This window comes from Aquarana catesbeiana, linkage group LG07 (assembly GCF_042186555.1).
Source record: "Aquarana catesbeiana isolate 2022-GZ linkage group LG07, ASM4218655v1, whole genome shotgun sequence".
NCBI classification, from domain to species: Eukaryota; Metazoa; Chordata; class Amphibia; order Anura; family Ranidae; genus Aquarana; species Aquarana catesbeiana.
The window spans coordinates 239,502,085-239,521,365 of record NC_133330.1 but is presented as its reverse complement, the minus strand read 5'-3'; the positions used below and the strand labels follow the sequence as shown (position 1 = coordinate 239,521,365).

Below are 19,281 nucleotides of genomic sequence, written 5' to 3'. Positions count from 1 at the left end.
CAAGCAGTGTGCTGAGGGGACACTCATGCAAGTATGCTCCCGGGCCGGGCTATGTGCGCCCATAGACAAGCACAGCGCGACTTGGCCCTGGCCCCACTCCCTCCTAACTAGACTTCAGTGACAGCAGCAGGAGCCAATGGCTCACAATGCTCTCAAAGCCTCCTGTAAATAGACAAAGAGAGGAGAAGAACTGCAGCAGGCACAGAGCTGGATCAAGAATGGACTTAAAGTGTTTAGAGGTGGGGGGCTGCAACTGAAATGTTTTTTACCTTAAAGAATCCATTAAAAGTAAAAAAAAAATTAACTTTAGAACCACTTTAAAGCAGAGTTCCAGTCCCCCAAACACTTATTTTTTTTAAAGACTGCTCTGCATTTGTCCAAACATGTATATTAACCTTTACAACATGTCATCTGTGTTGCACTTTTACTTTCTTAAAAAATTGTTTACTTACAGATCTCGGAAGCAGGCAGGTTCCATTTTAGCTGTGGGCATCTGAAGCCTTTCTGTCTACATTTCCGGGATTTCCGTGCACCTCCTAATCTCGCACATGTGCAGTAATGCGCGGTTCTCCTTCTTCCAATAACGTGAGATTTTGGCAGTAGGCGATTCGCAAAAATTCCTGGGATACATGATGCCGCTATCCCAGGAACCCTTGCGAATCGCCTAGTGACTTAATCGCCTAGGCAGGGACTGGCGGAAGTGCAGGAGAAAGAACACTGAAAAAGGTATTTCCAAGTAGGAAAAAAAAAAAATTGCATTGGGAAAATGATGAGCTAAGGGGATACACCATAGAGAGAAAGTAGAGAAAATGGGTGGAACTCCACTTTAAGCTAAATTTACACTTACAATGTCAGGAGCTCCTTCCTCATTTCCTCAATATCTTGCTCCTTGGTAATGTCTGTGGTCTGGGATACAAGATCAATGAATGGCTGTACAAACTGAAGTAAGGCAAGACAGCACTGGCAAAGAGAATGCTTGTCTTCTTTAATCTGCTCAACAGTGTATGGTACTGGCAGATAGGATATCCGAGAATGGACAGTGGACAATGACAGACCCACAGAGTACGACTTCTTGTTTGCAAGCTTCAGGAGAACTACAAGATATAAGCAGATACTATGTAAAGAACAAAAGAAAACTTTTGTGGGTGCTGAGGGCTGGACACCATTAATTGGTTGTTTTGGTTTTTTTTTTAATGCCGCTGGAGTCACCAGGTGCTGCGTACAGATAGCCAATGTAAGTCTACAGGTACTCAGTGGCTGTAACCACTAGGCCAAATTTAACAGGTATAAAAAGGTGAGGGGCACGGAATCCCACACAACCTGCATTCTGGTGGTGGTGGTGGTGGTGGTGGTGGTGTTGTTGTTGGGGGGGGGGGCGGGGGTCACGTAACTGCATTCACATGCCTGTCAAACTAGGATGAGCGTCCTCCAAAGACCTGTTGACTGCACTTAGCACCTGGTGGCTCTAGTCGCATGAACTAATGGCCAATTCATGGTGTATGGGCCTCAACGCCTGGGTGAATTAGGCCAAATAAAATGAAAAAAAAAAAAAAAAAAACACAATTTGGGGCTGCTACAACTTGCAATAAAACATGAAGAAGAAAAATGCATCATAAATAGTATACCTTTACTAGTACAGACAAATAATAAAAATCATCATCTACATAGTTAAACCGCTACCAAGATGATAAACTAACTAAAGAAACTAACAAATATTGATCTGTCTTTGTGTGCATTTTCCTTGCTGGCAAGTAGCATCCCTATATATTTTGGATATTGCAACACTGCTTGCGATGGAGATCTATACCTGTCTCTTCTCCTGCTTTGCTCTTTGTCCCCCAATGAACTGTATGTAAGCAATATAAATGGGAATAATACAGTAAATAAAAAAGCTTCCCCTCCTATTTAGAAAGGAATAATATGCCTGTGGTGGTATGTGGAGGACAAATTCTTTTGTCCATATCCACTAAACCGCAACTGCTATAAGAATTATGGACTCAGATGTTTGTAGTTATACTTGGACACATTGGGGTTGATTTATTAAGACTGGAGAGTACAAAATCTGGTGCAACTCTGCATAGAAACCAATCAGCTTCCAGGGTTTTTTGTCAAAGCTTGACAAACGTTAGAAGCCGATTGGCTACCATGCACAGCTGCACCAGATTTTGCAATTGTTTGTATTTTGTAATCTCTGTCTCTTGAGAATTGGATACCGAGGGCCACACAAGTTGAGAGTGTATTGATTACCACAGCTGTGATGGACATTGGCAGCATGGTCTACTTCCTGTGTGGTCCACCAATATGTAATAGAGATATATATGATGACGACAAAATAGCTATGATGAAGTCTGCAAAGCTGAAACATGTTAGAAGTTTTGTTATCTGTGTTTGCTGATGATTTTAAAAGAATGAGGTTCAAGAGGATTGTAACCAGACTCCAGCATTTCTCTGCTTTTTTTTTTTTTTTTTTTTAAAAGCATGCCATGACTGAAAATAGAATGAGAAACAGCTTGCGGCTTCACAACTGGAGGCGAGTCGTGCTGCACCTGCTGAATGGTCCGGCAGTCTTCTGGGACCTGCGACGTGTCCCGGAATAATGCATTGAGGAAGTAGGAGAGGAGAACTTGGATCAGATCACAGCGGAAGTAGAAGCGGGAACCTCCCCCCAAAAAAATGACATGCCAAATGTGGCAGGGGAGGAGGGAGCTCTTAAAGGGCAACTTCTCCTTTTGGGTGGAGCTCTGCTTTAACTGAACAAGATTCTGACTGCTCCAGTTTTTTTTAAATTCCTCCATGGGTATTTTGAGAAAACAATGCTATGCAAGCCAACCATATTTTTCTTTGTGCAACGAAGAGGCACTGATATTACCTGTCTGCAGAGGCTGAAGCAATGCCAAGATAGTCCGAGATAGAAGATCTCCTGTTGCTTCATCAACCTGTTCAAGAATTCCCAGCAAGGTCTCCTTTGGATTGCACAGCTACAAAATAAGATTAGATTACACACATTTAATTATGAATTTTCCTGCATTTCTATAACATTTACTTTTATTTGCAGTCTGAATTGTTTGAAAGCATGGATGGCATAATGCACCTCCTACTTGTTTGTGTTCTTTGACGGGCAGGGAAAGGCAGTTACCATGCTCTGTCAGACAAGTTAGTTATATAACAGGTCTTAAATGAAAGATACCCATATAATTTTGTATCCACCTGACTGGACTTTCAACCAAATTATTCTTGGTACCAAGCAGATCCAGCTATTGGCATGCAAGCTGAAGAGCCAACAATATGGGGCAGGTCAAGGGATAAACAGAAGAAACGCTGGGTGCATCAGCAAGAGGGGTGCAAAGGGATGGGAGCTGCAATCTATCCTGCAAAAGTAGTTCACAGTTCATAGAGGGGGGCTCACTTTGGCCTTTTTGCCTTGGATTTTAAAGGGCTTTGTCCCATCACTGCCAAGGATTCTTACATAATGAGGTATGTACCCTATAGTATGAGGGTAATTCAGTTATTACTTTCTGTTAAAGGATAAGTTCACCTTCAGGAACATGTTACATGAACCACCTGTTTTTAGGGTGAAACATGTTCCTGATCCTGCAGCTGCTCGGCGATCCCCGCACTCTGTGACAGCAATATGGATAGAAGTTCACCATACTAGCTGTCACTTTTTGAAACGAGTGTGGCCGTGGGGGGCTCTGTGCATACAGCCGCATTGTTCATTCACAGAGTTCTGTAAATGAATGAACTACGACCACAGACAGCCTTTTCGGCTGTCAGCTTGTAATTCTCATTGAGCTTCTATTGTGTTGTTGAGTGCTCTGGTAGTTCACTGATTCTTCCTGTCAGTGCGACACTGCTTGTCTGTACAGTGTATGGCCAACCAGCTGACACTGACAGTCTGCAGGGACCTGCGTGGCTCCAGCGATCTTCTGATTGCCGATGTAACGCTTTACATTTGTCCCATGAGCCAGCACCACAAGAGGTCTACTATTATCTTTGAAAATAGATGTATTTCCAAATAAGTGTTAATGACTTGGTGGGGACCAGAAGGACTGTAGTATAGATCGTTCAAGTATCAATTCTTGTCTCAGACTGGTAAGTGGCGCCAATCCTGCCCTCTTCAGACTGGGAAATCTTGAAAACAGACATACACAAAATCAATAAGGGTGCAAAAGTCTAGCGTATTACCAGATAAAACTTTACTGGCAAAAGAAAAGTAATGAGTGCATACTCACAATAGCCAAAGGCTAATACAGCAATATAGGCCAGACTTAGGTGTCAGGCCATACACCTGCACCCACACGGGTGTCAAATTGGGAGCAGCGGCCGTGTCCATGCCCCAATTTGCAATAACGCAATTGCCTGTACAGGAATGCAAAGTGCAGCCCCGAGCAGGTAAACACAGCCTCACACAGGCGTATGCATTGAAACTCCCCAAGTGAATGAGGCCTTACAGTCACCACAGACAAACTGGTCCTACTGTGGCTTCAGCTTGCCATCTATTGACCAGACATAGCAAACTAACTGCCCCAAATACCTGACAGCAACATTTCACCTGTAAAAGCTAAATGCAAAATTGTCTTACCTGTATCAGGTCATTAATCATCTGTAAACAGGTTTTCTCTTTGTCACTCGCAGGTTCTTTAGTAAGCATGCACTTTGTTATGGGTCCAATGAGATTCCACCCTGTATTTCTGATGAAGGCCTGCAGGAAAACAAAAAAATATATATACCGTATTGTGGGGAGATTAGCTTGTGGGGATCACCTTTTCTCAAAACGAAGGTCACCGTACAGGCAGTTTCTGGCGGGTTGCCAGCTTTATTTACAGGTGGTTTGCAAAGTCATAAAAATAAACAAAACAGTAGACAAATCCTTGCCGTCCAGCGCTAAAATAAACAGTACACTGCTCTCTATACGGTGTGGGGCTGGTCCCCGTCACCCACAAAACATGAGGTAAAGCAAACCTTTGTTTTCAATCCAAACAAACAGGGCTCCTCTCTCTCAGATTCCCTTCTGATTCTCAGGTGAGAGCACTGCTGTGCTCTCTTTCTGGTCATTTAAAGTCCACCTGAGCATGGACTCAAGTGGACCACAAGACCCGGACCAGAACCAAGCCTACCACAGAGGCTGGAAAAATTCGGGCCGGATCCCAGGTACAGTCTCTGACAATAGAACAAATGCGAGGTGAAATATATCGATGACCTCACCGTGCATACCGTCACAGTATATATATATATATATATATATATATATATCACTCCATATTGCATAACTGAATAGTGGAAGAACATGCATTCCCACCTAGAAGTAGTGTTCTGACCAAGGTAGGTAACGACTTACTACCGATATAATGGACAAACCTCTTCTAACTTGTATAAGGATCTTATCTTGGATCTCAGCTGGGAGATATGCCACAGAAGCAGAAGGGCACTCATATTATATACACATTACATCCCACAATAAACTATTTTTTTGTTTCGATATCCTTTAGAAAACCATGCAAAATCTAAAATCCCTGCATCTATAGACACCAGGGATCTAACACTAACCTCTCTATTTCTGTAAAGAAAAAACAAGTATACATACCTTTTTGGAAGCCAATCTGACCCACTCCGACTGGATCCCATGCTGAGCTGTCAGCTGCGGCTTCTCTGTGTAGACGGGTGCAGAGGAGAAAGAGGACAATGGAAGCCCCATAGTAACTCTATGGGTGAAGTCACTTCCCATTCATTTCACAGCCGTTGTCATCCGTGTCCTCTGCAGAGCTTCCAGCGCTGGAGATCAGGTCAGAGCGGGTCAGATCGGCTTCCAAAAAGGTATGTATACTCCTCTTTTCTTTACAGGGATAGAGAGGTTAGTGTTAGATCCAAGGTGTCTATAGATGCAGGAATTTTAGTTTTTGCATGGACTTCCACTTTAAATATATCCATGGAGGTTTAAAAAAATAAAGAAATAAAAACTCTTACATAGAAGTTGTTAATTTTATTAAAGCAGATCTATGGTCAATATTTAGGCCTCATTCACACAGGATAATTTGCAAACTCTCCTAGAAGCTCTTCCCTCCTGGTAGCAGTGTTTTTGCAGAAAAAAAAACCTGACACTCATAAAAGCGTCTAGAGCTTTTACACGCATTTTCAGGCGTTATGTGCCTGCGCTTTAATTAATTTCCCTGGCCAGAATAATAATTTATTCTGGCTATTGATATGAATAAACACTCCAGTGCTAGATGAACCTAGCATTTAGGCATGTTTAGACACGTTAAGCAGCGTCAAGCTTTTTTTTTCTACCCAAACTCTGCTGCTCCTGGACACACAGGCAGTGGGGTTTTCCTGCCTCTAAAGCCCCTGCCACTAAACGCAGCTAAAAGTCTATGCGTGCATGGACACATAGGCTAACATGGATAGGAATTTAGAGGCTTTAAACGTTCAGTGTGCATGAGGCCTAAAAGTGATACTGAAGGCAATTAAAAAAATAAAATAAAAAGTAAAAAAAAAAAAAAAAAGTAAAAAAGGAGGTTACACATAGATGCTCTGTGCAATGATATTACACAGAAAGGTCACTTTCTTCTTCCGGCAGTCCGTGCCAGCACTGTCGACACCTCCTTTGGGTGCTTCCTGTAGGAAGTCAGGTGCAAAGGAGGTACTCATGCATGTGTGTAGGCACACACACACAATGCTGATGTCACATCCTGCTCCCTCCTCACAGGAGTTTGAATGTGAGCCTATGGTTCTACTGCCCTTAGGTCCTCCTGTAAAAGCAGGAAGTGAAGGGAGAGGTGCTGGAGCCAGAGAGACAGCACAGGAGTAGTGACATAGAGATAGACAAGTGTTTAGGGACGGGGGGGGGGGTCAGGTAATGGGGCATTTTTTTTACCTTAATACAGAAAATGTATTAAAAAGTGATTGCAAGGGCTAAGGTAATATTTAAAAAAAAATAATAATAATTAATATACACACACATTTATTTATACACACACAAACAGAGTACACCCCTCACATTTTTGTAAATATTTTACTATATATTTAAATGTGACAACACTGAAGAAATTACACTTTGCTACAACGTAAAGTAGCGAGTGTACAGCTTGTACAACAGTGTACATTTGCTGTCCCCTCAAAATAACTCTCACAGCCATTAATGTCTAAACCGCTGGCAACAAAAGTGAGTACACCCCCAAGTCAGAATGTCCAAATTGGCCCCAAAGTGTCAATATTTTGTGTGGCCACCGTTATTTTCCAGCATTGTCTTAACCCTCTCGGGCATGGAGTTCACCAGAGCTTCACAGGTTGCCACTGGAGTCTGCTTCAACTCCTCCATGATGACATCACGGAGCTGGTGGATGTTAGAGACCTTGCGTTCCTCCACCTTCCATTTAAGGATGCCCCACAGATGCTCAATAGGGTTTAGGTCTGGAGACATGCTTGGCCAGTCCATCACCTTTACCCTCAGCTTCTTTAGCAAGGCAGTGGTCGTCTTGGAGGTGTGTTTGGGGGTCGTTATGATGTTGGAATACTGCCCTGCGGCCCAGTCTCCGAAGGGAGGGCATCATGCTCTGCTTCAGTATGTCACAGTACATGTTGGCATTCATGGTTCCCTTAATGAACTGTAGCTCCTCAGTGCGGGAAGCACTCATGCAGCCCCAAACCATGACACTCCCATCACCATGCTTGACTGTAGGCAAGACACACTTGTCTTTGTACTCTTCACCTGGTTGCCGCCACGCACGCTTGACACCATCTCAACCAATTAAGTTTATCTTGGTCTCATCAGACCACAGGACATGGTTCCAGTAATCCATATCCTTAGTCTGCTCGTCTTCAGCAAACTGTTTTTGGACTTTGTGCATCATCTTTAGAAAAGGCTTCCTTCTGGGATGACAGCCATGCAGACCAATTTGATGCAGCGTATGGTCTCAAGCACTGACAGGCTGACACCCTACTCCTTCAACCTCTGCAGCAATGCTGGCAGCACTCATATGTCTATTTCCCAAAGACAACGTCTGCATACGACGCTGGGCACGTGCACTCAACTTCTTTGGTCGACCATGGCGAGGCCTGTTCTGAGTGGAACCTGTCCTGTTAAACCGCTGTATTGTCTTGCCCACCGTGCTGCAGCTAAGTTGCAGGGTCTTGGTAATCTTATAGCCTAGGTCATCTTTATGTAGAGCAACAAATATTTTTTTTCAATTCCTCAGAGAGTTCTTTGCCATGAGGTGCCATGTTGAACTTCCAGTGACCAGTATGAGACAGTGATAGCGATAACACCAAATTTAAAACACCTGCTTCCCATTCACACCTGAGACCTTGTGACACTAACAAGTCACATGACACCGGGGATGGGAAAATGGCTAATTGGGCCCAATTTGGACATTTTCACTTAGGGGTGTACTCATTTTTGTTGCCAGTGGTTTAGACATTAATGGCTGTGTGTTGAGTTATTTTGAGGGGACAGCAAATTTACACTGTTATACAAGTTGTACACTCACTACTTTACATTGTAGCAAAGTGTAACTTCTTCAGTGTTGTCATATTTACAAAAATGTGGAGGGGTGTACTCACTTTTGTGAAAAAAAAAAAAAAAAAATTATTTATATATATATATATATATATATATATATATATATATATATATATATATATATATATATATATATATATATATATATATATATATATATATCATTTTTTGTAATAATAACTATGTAATTGCACAGAGCAGCCCCGAACCTCCTCTTCTGGGGTCCCTAACTACCACTCAACTCCTCCTCTTGTCTGTGCGCCACGATTGAGAAAGCCATTTCCTATGGGGGCGCACTGCTGTGTCAAACATTTCACAGAGCCCGCCCTCTGAACTACAGAGGTGTTGATAGGAGAAGTTTCAGGAGGTGGAGTCAGTACAGGAATCACTCCTTGCAGGCAGCAAGGTACCATGGGATACATAGTCTATAGAAATGGAAAGTAAACCGCAGAGGAGAAGCTGCAAAGCATGCAGGGAATCCAGGAAGTTGTGGAAAGAGATGGCCAACAGACAGGCAGAGCTCACAACATCGAAGGAGATTTTTCAAATAAGCTTATATTGGATTGTCAAAAATAACTATTTTCTGTATTGGTATTACAATGCTGATGTTATTAAAGTAAAAGTGCATGATGTGACCATAGATCTTCTTTAAAATAGACCCTTTAAATCCAAATGATGAAGCCAAAGGCAAGTATAAGCAAAGCAATATCAACTATTTTCACTGTAGTGTGAAAAATAACAGAAGGAACTTTGGTATTGGCAGGCTCTGCACTACCATTGAACAGTATGGTGAACTGTACATATCTCCTATATAAAAATAATCCCCTCACCTCCTTTGCTAAAAAAAAATCCTGATAATCCTACCAGCAAGGAACTCTTTGCTTTGTCTTCACAACTAAATTACTGCTTGCCATTAAGATGGTCACAAAAGTGAAAATGAGTAAGTTAGCATTTCCTCCCTGTACATGTTTGGGCTTCTACCATGTTCTCCAGTTTTCTCCCACACTCTAAAGACCTGCTGGTAGGCTAGTTTGCTCCTTTTTAAATTTGCAATAAGTGCATTTATGCATGCAAGGTAGGGACTTTGTAGGTTCCTCAAGGGCAGGGACGGATATGAATGTACAATATGTAAAGTGCCGTGTAAACTGTCTGAGCTATATAAATATCTTTAATAAATAATAAAGTATCCAGTTTGGGTTATCTATTGTTATAAATAGATATCCTTTTAACCCTGACTCTGTACCCTATCAGGCTCCAATATATTCTTGTAAAAAAGGGGCTCAAAGTACTGTAATGCTTGAGTGAAATAATCTTTCAGTGCTTCGGATTTTGTATTAAAATGTCACAAAAGAAAAAACAAAAATGGAATTGTTTACACATTGAAACAAAAATCATAGGAGTACATTTATCAAGCTGCATTTTCATCAACACCAGCTAAATCTCCGTACAGCCTCTGTTTGCCCCCAAATGTCCTCATGTGCTGTGATTTAGACCTGGGTTTTCATCTCATCCACACTACAGGAACTGAAATAGCAGATGTAACAGTTAATCGGATTCTCCAGCTATGAAGATAAATGACAGCCCTGCAGATCTGTCCATATGTCTATAGCACAGGATTACAGCTCAACTGTGTTCTCGAGTCTCCAAGTTATGTGGAAAATAAAAAGACTACGCTGAAATGAGGAGATATCACTTTGGTTAAAAGAGACTTTTATGCTGCGATTCTTTACTGTGCTTTTTTTTTTTTTTTTTTCATAAATAAACAATATAATCACAAAAACAAAAGCCATACTGTGCATAGACCACACAAACATAAGTAATAAAATGTAAGCTTTCACTGACAATACTTCAATTCAAGACCCTTTCCACCCAACATACTAAGCCCTTTGCTATGTCTGAATGCAGAATCGATTAATGTGGAATATTTTTTAACTACATTAAAGTAAAAAATTATTTTGGTTCCCACTGCATAATCTCAGCCAACATTAAGATGAGTTAAAGAGAGCAGCAGAATATTAACTTACTGTGTGTGTTAAATAAAACATTTTTAAGTATGTATAGTTTTATTTGTTACAGGTAGTTTTATAGCGCCATCAATTTACACAGTGCTTTACATATGTACAGTATATTGTACATTAACATCAGCCTCTGCCATCAATTAGCTTACAATCTAAGGTCCCTACCTCACATTAATACACACACACACACACACACACTAGGACCAATTTAGACAGGAGCCAATTAACCTCCTAGCATATCTTTGGAGTGTTGGTAAAAAAACTGAATACCTGGAGGAAACGCAGGCAGGCAGGCACAGGGAGAACATGCAAATTCTAGGCAGGTAATGCTGTGGTTGGGATTCAAACCAATGACCCTAGTGCTGCTAGGCAGAAGTGCTAACCATTTAGCCACTGTGTAGTTTATAATTATTTATCTGTAAAAGGCAGAAATTTCTGCTCATTAACAATTTCAAAACCAGATGACATTAATGTCTGAAAGCAAAGGCCAAATTTAGCAGCACCATGTGTCATTTAAAGCGGACCTTCGCTCTAGGGCTGCAACTAACGATTATTTTCATAATCGATTAGTTGGCCGATTACTGTTTCGATTAATCAATTATTTGGTTAATAACCTTAAAAAAAAAGTGTGGTGTATAATTTAGTTATTATTTTTTAAAAAACGGTAATGGGCCAGCATAAGGCTCAGTACACACCTATGCAGTTTGCTTTTCATCTGTTTCTGCAGTGCTTTTTGCTGTGCGTTTTGAATTTTGTGCACGTGATTTTGCTGCGATTTGCATTTTTTTGGCCAATTTGTTGTTGGGCAGATTAAAAAACACAAATTACTGCAAAGACGCATTACATGCTTTTCTGCAGCTTCTCTATTGAAGTATATTGAACCAAAAAAGCACTGTTTCGCGTGAACGTGTCCCATAGGAAACCATGTGAATGAACTGCAGTGCGTTTCTGCAAAAAAGCACCAAAAAACACATAGGTGTGAACCAGGTCTAAGACGTTTAGTAACATAATGGGGTGAAAAAAACTAAAATTAGCCCTTTATAGTACAAAAAAAGCAGATAATCACTACTGTAAGGGGTTATTTTTTTTTTTAGTGTAGAACTGTGAAAGTAATATTTACATTAGCGATTATTTGCTCTTTTTATACTATAAAGGGCTCATTTTAGTTTTTTTTTTAACCCCATTATGTTACTGGCCGATTAATCGATTATGAAAATAGTAATCGATTAATTTCATAATCAATTATTTGTCGATTAATCGATTAGTTGTTTCAGCCCTACTTCACTCATTACCATTACTTCGCATGGTTGCAGCCCCCCCCCTCAACATATAAATCTCTTTTTATTTTTGGTTAATATACATGTTACAACCAAAAACGTAAATGTATTTTATTGGGATTTTATGTGATAGACCAACACAAAGCGGCACATAACTGTGAGGTAGAAGGAAAACTATAAATGGTTTTCAAAATATTTTTTATAAATAAATATCTGAAAAGTGTGGCGTGCATTTGTATTCAGCCCCCCTGAGTCAATACTTTGTAGAACCACCTTTCGCTTCAATTACAGCTGCAAGTCTTTTTGGGTATGTCTCCACCAGCTTTCCACATCTAGAGAGTGACATGTTGCCCATTCTTCTATGCAAAATAGCTCAAGCTCTTTCAGATTGGATGGAGAGCGTCTGTGAACAGCAATTTTCGATTCTTGCCACAGATTCACAATTGGATTTACCCCTGGATTTGGGCCATTCTAACACTGTGTTTTGATCTAAACCAGGCAATTGTAGCTCTGGCTGTATGTTTAGGGTCGTTGTCCTGCTGGAAGGTGAACCTCCACCCCAGTCTCAAGTCTCCTGCTGACCCTAAAAGGTTTTCTTCTAAGATTGCCCTGTATTTGGCTCCATCCATCTTCCCATCAACTCTGACCAGCTTTCCTGTTCCTGCTGAAGAAAAGCATCCCCACAACATGATGCTGTCACCACCATGTTTCACAATGGGGATGGTGTGTTCAGGATGATGTGCAGTGTTAGCTTTCCGCCACACAGCGTTTTGCTTTTAGGCCAAAAAGTTCAATTTTGGCTTCTCGCAAACTGCAAACGGGACTGCTTTATTATGACGCAATTGAAGGTTTTTATACACATGATTACGTAGGTATCACATTATTATTACAACTGTACGTTTATGGTAACAAGGGGCGTTACATAGGCAGACTAATTCTAATCAGAACTCGAAAGAATGTAAACATGTACTGAAAATGTTATTAGTGCCATGTGCACAGTGAGGGCAGTGTGCAATACATACAAAATAGAATACAATTATACACAGAACTTAAAAATTTCCTTAACAGTCACGGTTTTGTATTTTTCTACTTATACATTTCTTTTTATAGATTACAAAGCTTATTTAGCCTTTTTGTTGCATATAGCATCAGCAAAATACAACGTTCTAATACTCTGGGATGCCCATAATCCTATCAGGTCTGACCTGGTTCCTCTCATCTTGGATTATCTCCAGCAGGGCTGCCAATTTCTCCTCCTCTAGGCACTTCTGACAAGTCACAAGAAACACATTTGTGTCTTCCTCTTTCAGATCATCTTCTGAAAGGTTTTGCTAAAAACAAAAACAAAACAACATTATTTATACATTACATGGAAAATACCTTTTCTTGCCACTGATACACAATATAGTGCTTCAATACCAGTTTCTGCTTGAGTGAACTTATAGTCTATATCTCCATAAATCACATTGAGTTTAATTGTAAGCAGAGCTATATGTAAAGTCCAAAAAAGAATGCATGGTCTCCATACATATAGGGACCCAAGTACATTGTACTATACTCTACAAGGCAACAGTGCTGACCACTTAAAGCGGAGTTCCGCCCAAAAGTGGAAGTTCCACTTTAAGGACTCCTCAGCCCCTTACATGCCACCACCTCTTCCACCATGGTCTCAGTTATTGTGGTTTCCAACAAACTGGACAACAAAGCACAGAAAACCACCAAACAACCATGATAGACACTTAAAACCACTTCTAAGATAAACAAAGGGAGGGAAGTAACGGTTGTCCTGAAAGGCTTTTAGAAATACCGTTACCGGTAAGTCTAACTATGCCTTTCTCTAATCGCCTTTCAGGACAACCTTGGAGAGGATAACCGAGAAACTTACCCTAGGGTGGGACTACTGCCTGCAGTACCTTCCTGCCGAAGGCTTGATCTGCGGCGGACAGTAAATCCAACCGACAGTGTTGGAGAAATGTCAAATAGTTGGACCAAGTAGCAGCCTTGCAAATTTGTTCAGACGTAGCACCGACCCTTTCAGCCCAGGAAACTGCCATAGATCTTGTGGAATGAGCAGCAATACCTGAAGGGGGTATTTCTCCTTTGGCTTTGTAGGCCTCTGTAATTGCCAATCTAAGCCATCTGCCCAGCGTAGTTTTTGAAGCTTTTTCTCCCTTTGCGTGAACCTGAGAAAACCACAAAGAGAGCATTCGAATTTCTGAATTCCTTGGTTACTGTAAGAAAGTATAACAAACATCTCCTCCCGTCCAGAGTGTGAAAGATTCCTCTCCTGGATTGGACGGAGTTGAGGAGAAAGTGGCCAGTATTATTTCTTGCGAGTGGTGAAAGGTTGAAGAAACGTTGGGAAGAAACGCTGGGTCCGTTTGAAGGACCACTCTGTCTTCAAAAACTTTCAGGAAAGGCTCTGTGACCGCCAGAGCCTGTAGCTCGCGGATTCTTCTTGCAGAGGTGATGGCCTGATGGCCACCAGAAAAATTGTTTTGAGAACCAAATTCTGCAAGGATGCTTCTTGTAAGGGTTCAAAATGGAGCTCCCGAGAGACCCTGCAAAACAATAGACAAATCTCAACTGGGAAAATCTTTAAAGCGGGATTCCGGCCAGCTAATTTTTTTTTTTTAGTCAGCAGCTACAAACACTGTAGCTGCTGACTTTAAAAAAGTAAGCTTACCTGTCCTGGGTGCACGCGATGTCGGCCGCCCGAGGCCGACCTGTCCCTCGGCTCTCGGGTCCTGGCACCGCCATCCTAGGTAAGGGAAATAGGCAGTGGAGCCTTGTGGCTTCACTGCCAGTTTCCTACAGCGCACACGCGAACGGCGCAGCGCTTTGCGAATGGGACGCGCTGTGTTGTGGGACACACACAGTTTCCATAACACACTGCGCCCCATTCACCAGAAGATCGCCACGATGTAGGAAGAGGCAGATTAAGACTACCTAGCAACAGCCATTTCACGTAAGTAAAAAAATTTTTTTTTTCCTCCATTTTTTTTTAGGTATTTTTTGTGCCATTTTTTTTTTTTTTTTTTTTAGGGTGAACCTCCACTTTAAGGGCTACTGGCCTATTTCGTGCAAGTGCCCTGAAAAAACCTTGAAATTAAAAACTTCCTTAGATAGAGTTCTTTCAAAATAAACAGATAAAGCCGCCACCTGGGTCTTCAGGGTGCTGGCTGCCAGTCCCTTCTCCATTCTCTCATGGAGAAATTCAAAAAAAGATACTGAACTTTTAACCTGGAGGCCTTTAGAAGCACACCAGGGGTTACATTTTTTACAGACCTTCATGTATATGGCCCGAGTTACTTCTTTTCTACTTGAAAGGGTCTTTACTACTTTATCAGATAGTCCCTTTGCCTTCAAGAGATCTTCTTCAGAAACCAAGCTGTTAGCTGAAGATAGTCCGCTTCTGGATGGTTCACTGAACCCTGCGTTCTTTTCTGGACGGTAACTTCCATGGAGGTTCCGTGGCCAGATTTAAAAGAGCTGCAAACCAAGACCTTTTTGGCCAGAAGGGAGTGACCAGGATCAGATTGGTCTTTTCTTCTCTGAATTTCCTTAGAACCAGTGGTATCAGAGGAAAGGGGGGAAAAGCATAGCACAGCTGGTAATGCCACGGATGGGCGAAGGCATCTATTGCCTACTGCTTGATCTTCTCGGTGGAGAGAGAAGAATTTGCGTACTTTTGAGTTTTGTTGGTTGGCAAACAGATCTATTTGAGGTTGCCCCAAGCTTTGGAGACCATCAGGAAAACTTCTTGGTTCAGGCTCCATTCCGCTTCCACCAGCCTCCTTCTGCTTAGAAGATCTCCTAGTAAATTCTGAGAACCTTTCAGGTGGACTGCTGATAATTAGGCCACGTTCTTTTCTGCCCAGGTAAGTAATTGACTGGCCAACTCTAGGAGCCTTTTGCTCCTGGTTCCCTCGTTTCAGTATGTAGGCTACCTACTGCAGTTGTATTGTCCGACAGAACTTGAACATGATGGCCCCTTACTACATGTTGAAAGGCTAAAAGACCAAGACAAAATGCCTTCAGTTCCCGCCAGTTTGAGAATTTTTGGGCTTCCGACTTGGACCAGACCCCCTGAGAAGTCTGACCTTCCAGGTGGGCTCCCTATCCCCAAGAACTCTCTTCCGTCGTTAGCCGCTTGTCCAGGGGAAGGACCCAAGAAAGGCCTTTTGTCAGGTTGGATGGATTTCACCACCACCAGAGAGCCCTCTTTACCTTTAAGGAAAGTTTTATCTGTTTCTCTAGTGGCTCCTGGTAGGACCAACTGCGTAGTATGTTTAACTTGAGGGGTCTGGAATGCAATATGGCCCACTGAATAGCAGGAATCGATGCCGTAAGAAGACCTAAGACCGCCACAGCTGACCTGGCTGACACTGACAGGTTGTTCTGAACTTGTTTCACTGCCGATTCGATCTTCTTCTTTTTTTCCCTGTGGTAGAAAGACTTTTTGAAGAACCAAGTTTATAGTATAACCCAGAAACTTCATCTCCTGTGAGGGTTCCAGATTTGACTTTTCCAGATTTAGGAGCCAACCTAAATTCCTGAGGTGAGCCTGGGACACCTGGAGATTTGCCAAAACTTGTTCCTTGGAGTCTGTGAAGAACAACAGGTCGTCCAGATATGGGGACAACTGAAATCCCTCTCAACTTCAGAGGTTCCAGAGCTTCCGCCATTATTTTTGTGAAGATTCTGGGGGAGGATGAAAGTCCGAACGCTCTGAATTGGAGGTGCCAGACCGAGGTCCCCAGATCCAGGGCCAGGCGTAGAAAGCATTGAGAAGCCTGAGTTATCACAACATGAAGATAAGCATCCCTTGGATCTAGGGATGCCATGAAACAGTCTGGAGTCAGCAATTTCCTAATTGAAAAGATCGTGTCCGTCCTGAAATGCTTTTACCGAATTGATTTGTTCAAGATCTTTAAGTTAAGGCTTCTTCACCAGGAATATATGAGAGTAGAAGCCCCTGCGACCTTGACTTTTTGGAACCTGGATAATCACTTCTTGCTGAATCAGATCCCGCAGCAGGCTCATCATTGCAGAAGCTTTTTCCCAATCCCTTGGTAGGGCTGTAACATAAAATCTGCTCGGGGGTGGCTCTGAGAATTCCGGCCCGTATCCCTGATTTATGATGCTTTTCACGAACAGACTTGGAGATGTCTTGTTCCACTGTAGGTGAAAAGCCGACAATCTTTCCCTTACTGGGGTGAGATTGTCACTTACTTTTGGAGGGCTGGTCTGGGGGAGATCTGAAAAGAACATCTCCTCTTCCCTTGCCCCTTTGGGAATCCCAACAGTTCTTACGGTCCTGCTCCTTATCTTTATGGGACTGTTGAACAGCACAAAAATTCTTTTTAATCGGCTGTTTTTTCTTAGCAGGGAAAGCCTTTTTCTTGTCGGCTGTCCTATCTAAGACTGTTTCAAGGTCTGGACCAAAAAGCAGATCACCCGAAAAAGGTAAACTGCACAGCTTAACCTTGGAAGCTGTGTCACCAGACTGCACGTCTGGCTGAGTTCACCAGTGCCGATGACCTTCCTGCCAACTTGACTGATTCAGCAGATGCATCAGCCATATACTTAACTGCTTTTAATATTAAGGGAAAAGACTCTAACAGATCTTTTCGTGGTGTGCCCACTTCAACATGGCTTTTCAGCTTCTCCACCCAGCATTCCAGGTTCCTTGCCACAACTGTGGAAGACATAGCAGGTTTGAGGCTGACTGACATAAAATCCCAAGCTTTTTTAAGGAGGGAGTCTGCCTTCTTATCCATCGCATCCTTTAGCACCCCCATGTCCTCAAAAGCAAGGTCTGTGTGTCTGGAAATCTGCGAGAAAGCGGCATCTACCCATGGTTTCTTATTCCAAACCTCTGACTCCTTATCTTCGAAGGGAAAACGCTTCCTAAGGGACTTGGAGAAAAACGGGCCTCTCTCGGGTCCTTCCATTCTTTCTTGACTGATTCTGATAGGACCCTATGAACTGGAAACACTCTGTGTTTGGTTTCATCCAGACCCTGGTACATTTTGTCCTGAACTGACAGTTGTACCCTTTCCTCCTGAATTTCGAGGGTAGTGTAGATTGCTCTTAAGAGTTCATTCACCTCCTCCAAACATAACTTGTACCGAGAGGCTCGGCTATCATCTTCCTCCTCATTTGAATCCCTGAGTGAGAGAAGAGTACTTCCCCCTTCATCACCTGAGTCCTCAGCCTCCAATGGGCTGGATGAGGATGCTCTTGGACTAGGTGGTGGATGTTGGGGCTCAATCTGAGCTGCTGGGTTCTGTACCAACATGGACTCGATAGAACTCAGCGAGTTTGTAAGTTCCCTTACTGAAGAGAATAAGCCCTTGTACTGCTGGAACGTGTCTTCCTCCACCAAGTCCTTAATACAGGATCTGTACATCGCCTTCTAACATGAATCTCTAAGGGGGTTCTTGCAAGAAGGACATTTCCTTTGACTTGGTGGATTTACATGTTTAGTTTTTCCTAACGCTTTTTCCTGTAACGAGAAAAAATTTTAACTAAACTTAGGGTCCCTAAAAACAATTACCACTAGTGTACAGCTAAACCACCACCAAGCCAAAGGGAAACAGAAAAACCCGAGCAGTGTTAGCAGTAAGGCACCCAGTCCACGTTGCAGGGTCTGAGTGAAGTAACCTCTGACCCTCCAGCTACAAGCTCCCCTCAGGGAGGGTACAAACAAACAACACACAAAAGCCCATACGGATCCGAATAAAAAGGCATCACTGTACCTCCCTTATCTTATCTTTCATAAGGATTTGCCTGGCAGTGTTGCCCACTGTCCTCTCCTGCTCCTAACACTCCATCTCTCAGTTCTTCCACCCCAACAACTCAGCCCCCAGCAGGCTGACCCTGGGTATTTATAGGAGGCCTGCCTCCTGCCAATCCTATTTGGTGGATTGGTGAGGGCACCCAGATACACCTCATGCCACTCCAATCCTCTCTCCACCTCTTTTCTAGAACCCAGAGGGAGGCGCCAGAGAGATGAAGCCACATGTCAGTCACCTGCTGCTGCTTTTTAAACCACTCCCAGCCCCCAGATCAAAAAGCTTTTTGCTAGACCTGCCTAAATTTACCTGCACTGGCTAAAACAAAAACTACCTCTAGCAGCCTACCTAAGGTAGAAGGTGCTACATTTAATATAATAAAACGTAGATACATACGGTGCCTTGAAAAAGTATTCATACCCCTTGAAATTTTCCACATTTTGTTATGTTACAACCAAAAAAACGTAAAGTGTATGTTTTGGGGATTTTATGTGAAACCAATGCAAAGTGGCACATAATTGTGATGTGGAAGGTAAATTATAAATGTTTTTCAAAATTGTTTACAAATAAATTTCTGAAAAGTGTGGCGTGCATTTGTATTCAGCCCCCTTTATTCTGATACCCCTAACTAAAATCTAATGGAACCAATTGCCTTCAGAAGTCACCTAATT

At 42.3% G+C, this 19,281-nt stretch overlaps 1 protein-coding gene across 1 annotated transcript in view; it reads right to left on the bottom strand.

The window, feature by feature from the left end:
• The window catches only part of GLMN (glomulin, FKBP associated protein), a 113,197-nt gene that overhangs the window by 85,456 nt on the left and 8,460 nt on the right, over positions 1-19,281 (bottom strand). The window contains exons 3-6 of the mRNA XM_073593148.1: positions 13,016-13,141; positions 4,583-4,702; positions 2,870-2,978; positions 848-1,094 (exon numbers count right to left, since the gene is read on the bottom strand). Of these exons, the coding sequence (XP_073449249.1) occupies positions 848-1,094; positions 2,870-2,978; positions 4,583-4,702; positions 13,016-13,141 (602 nt within the window). The remainder of the gene's footprint in view (positions 1-847; positions 1,095-2,869; positions 2,979-4,582; positions 4,703-13,015; positions 13,142-19,281) is intronic.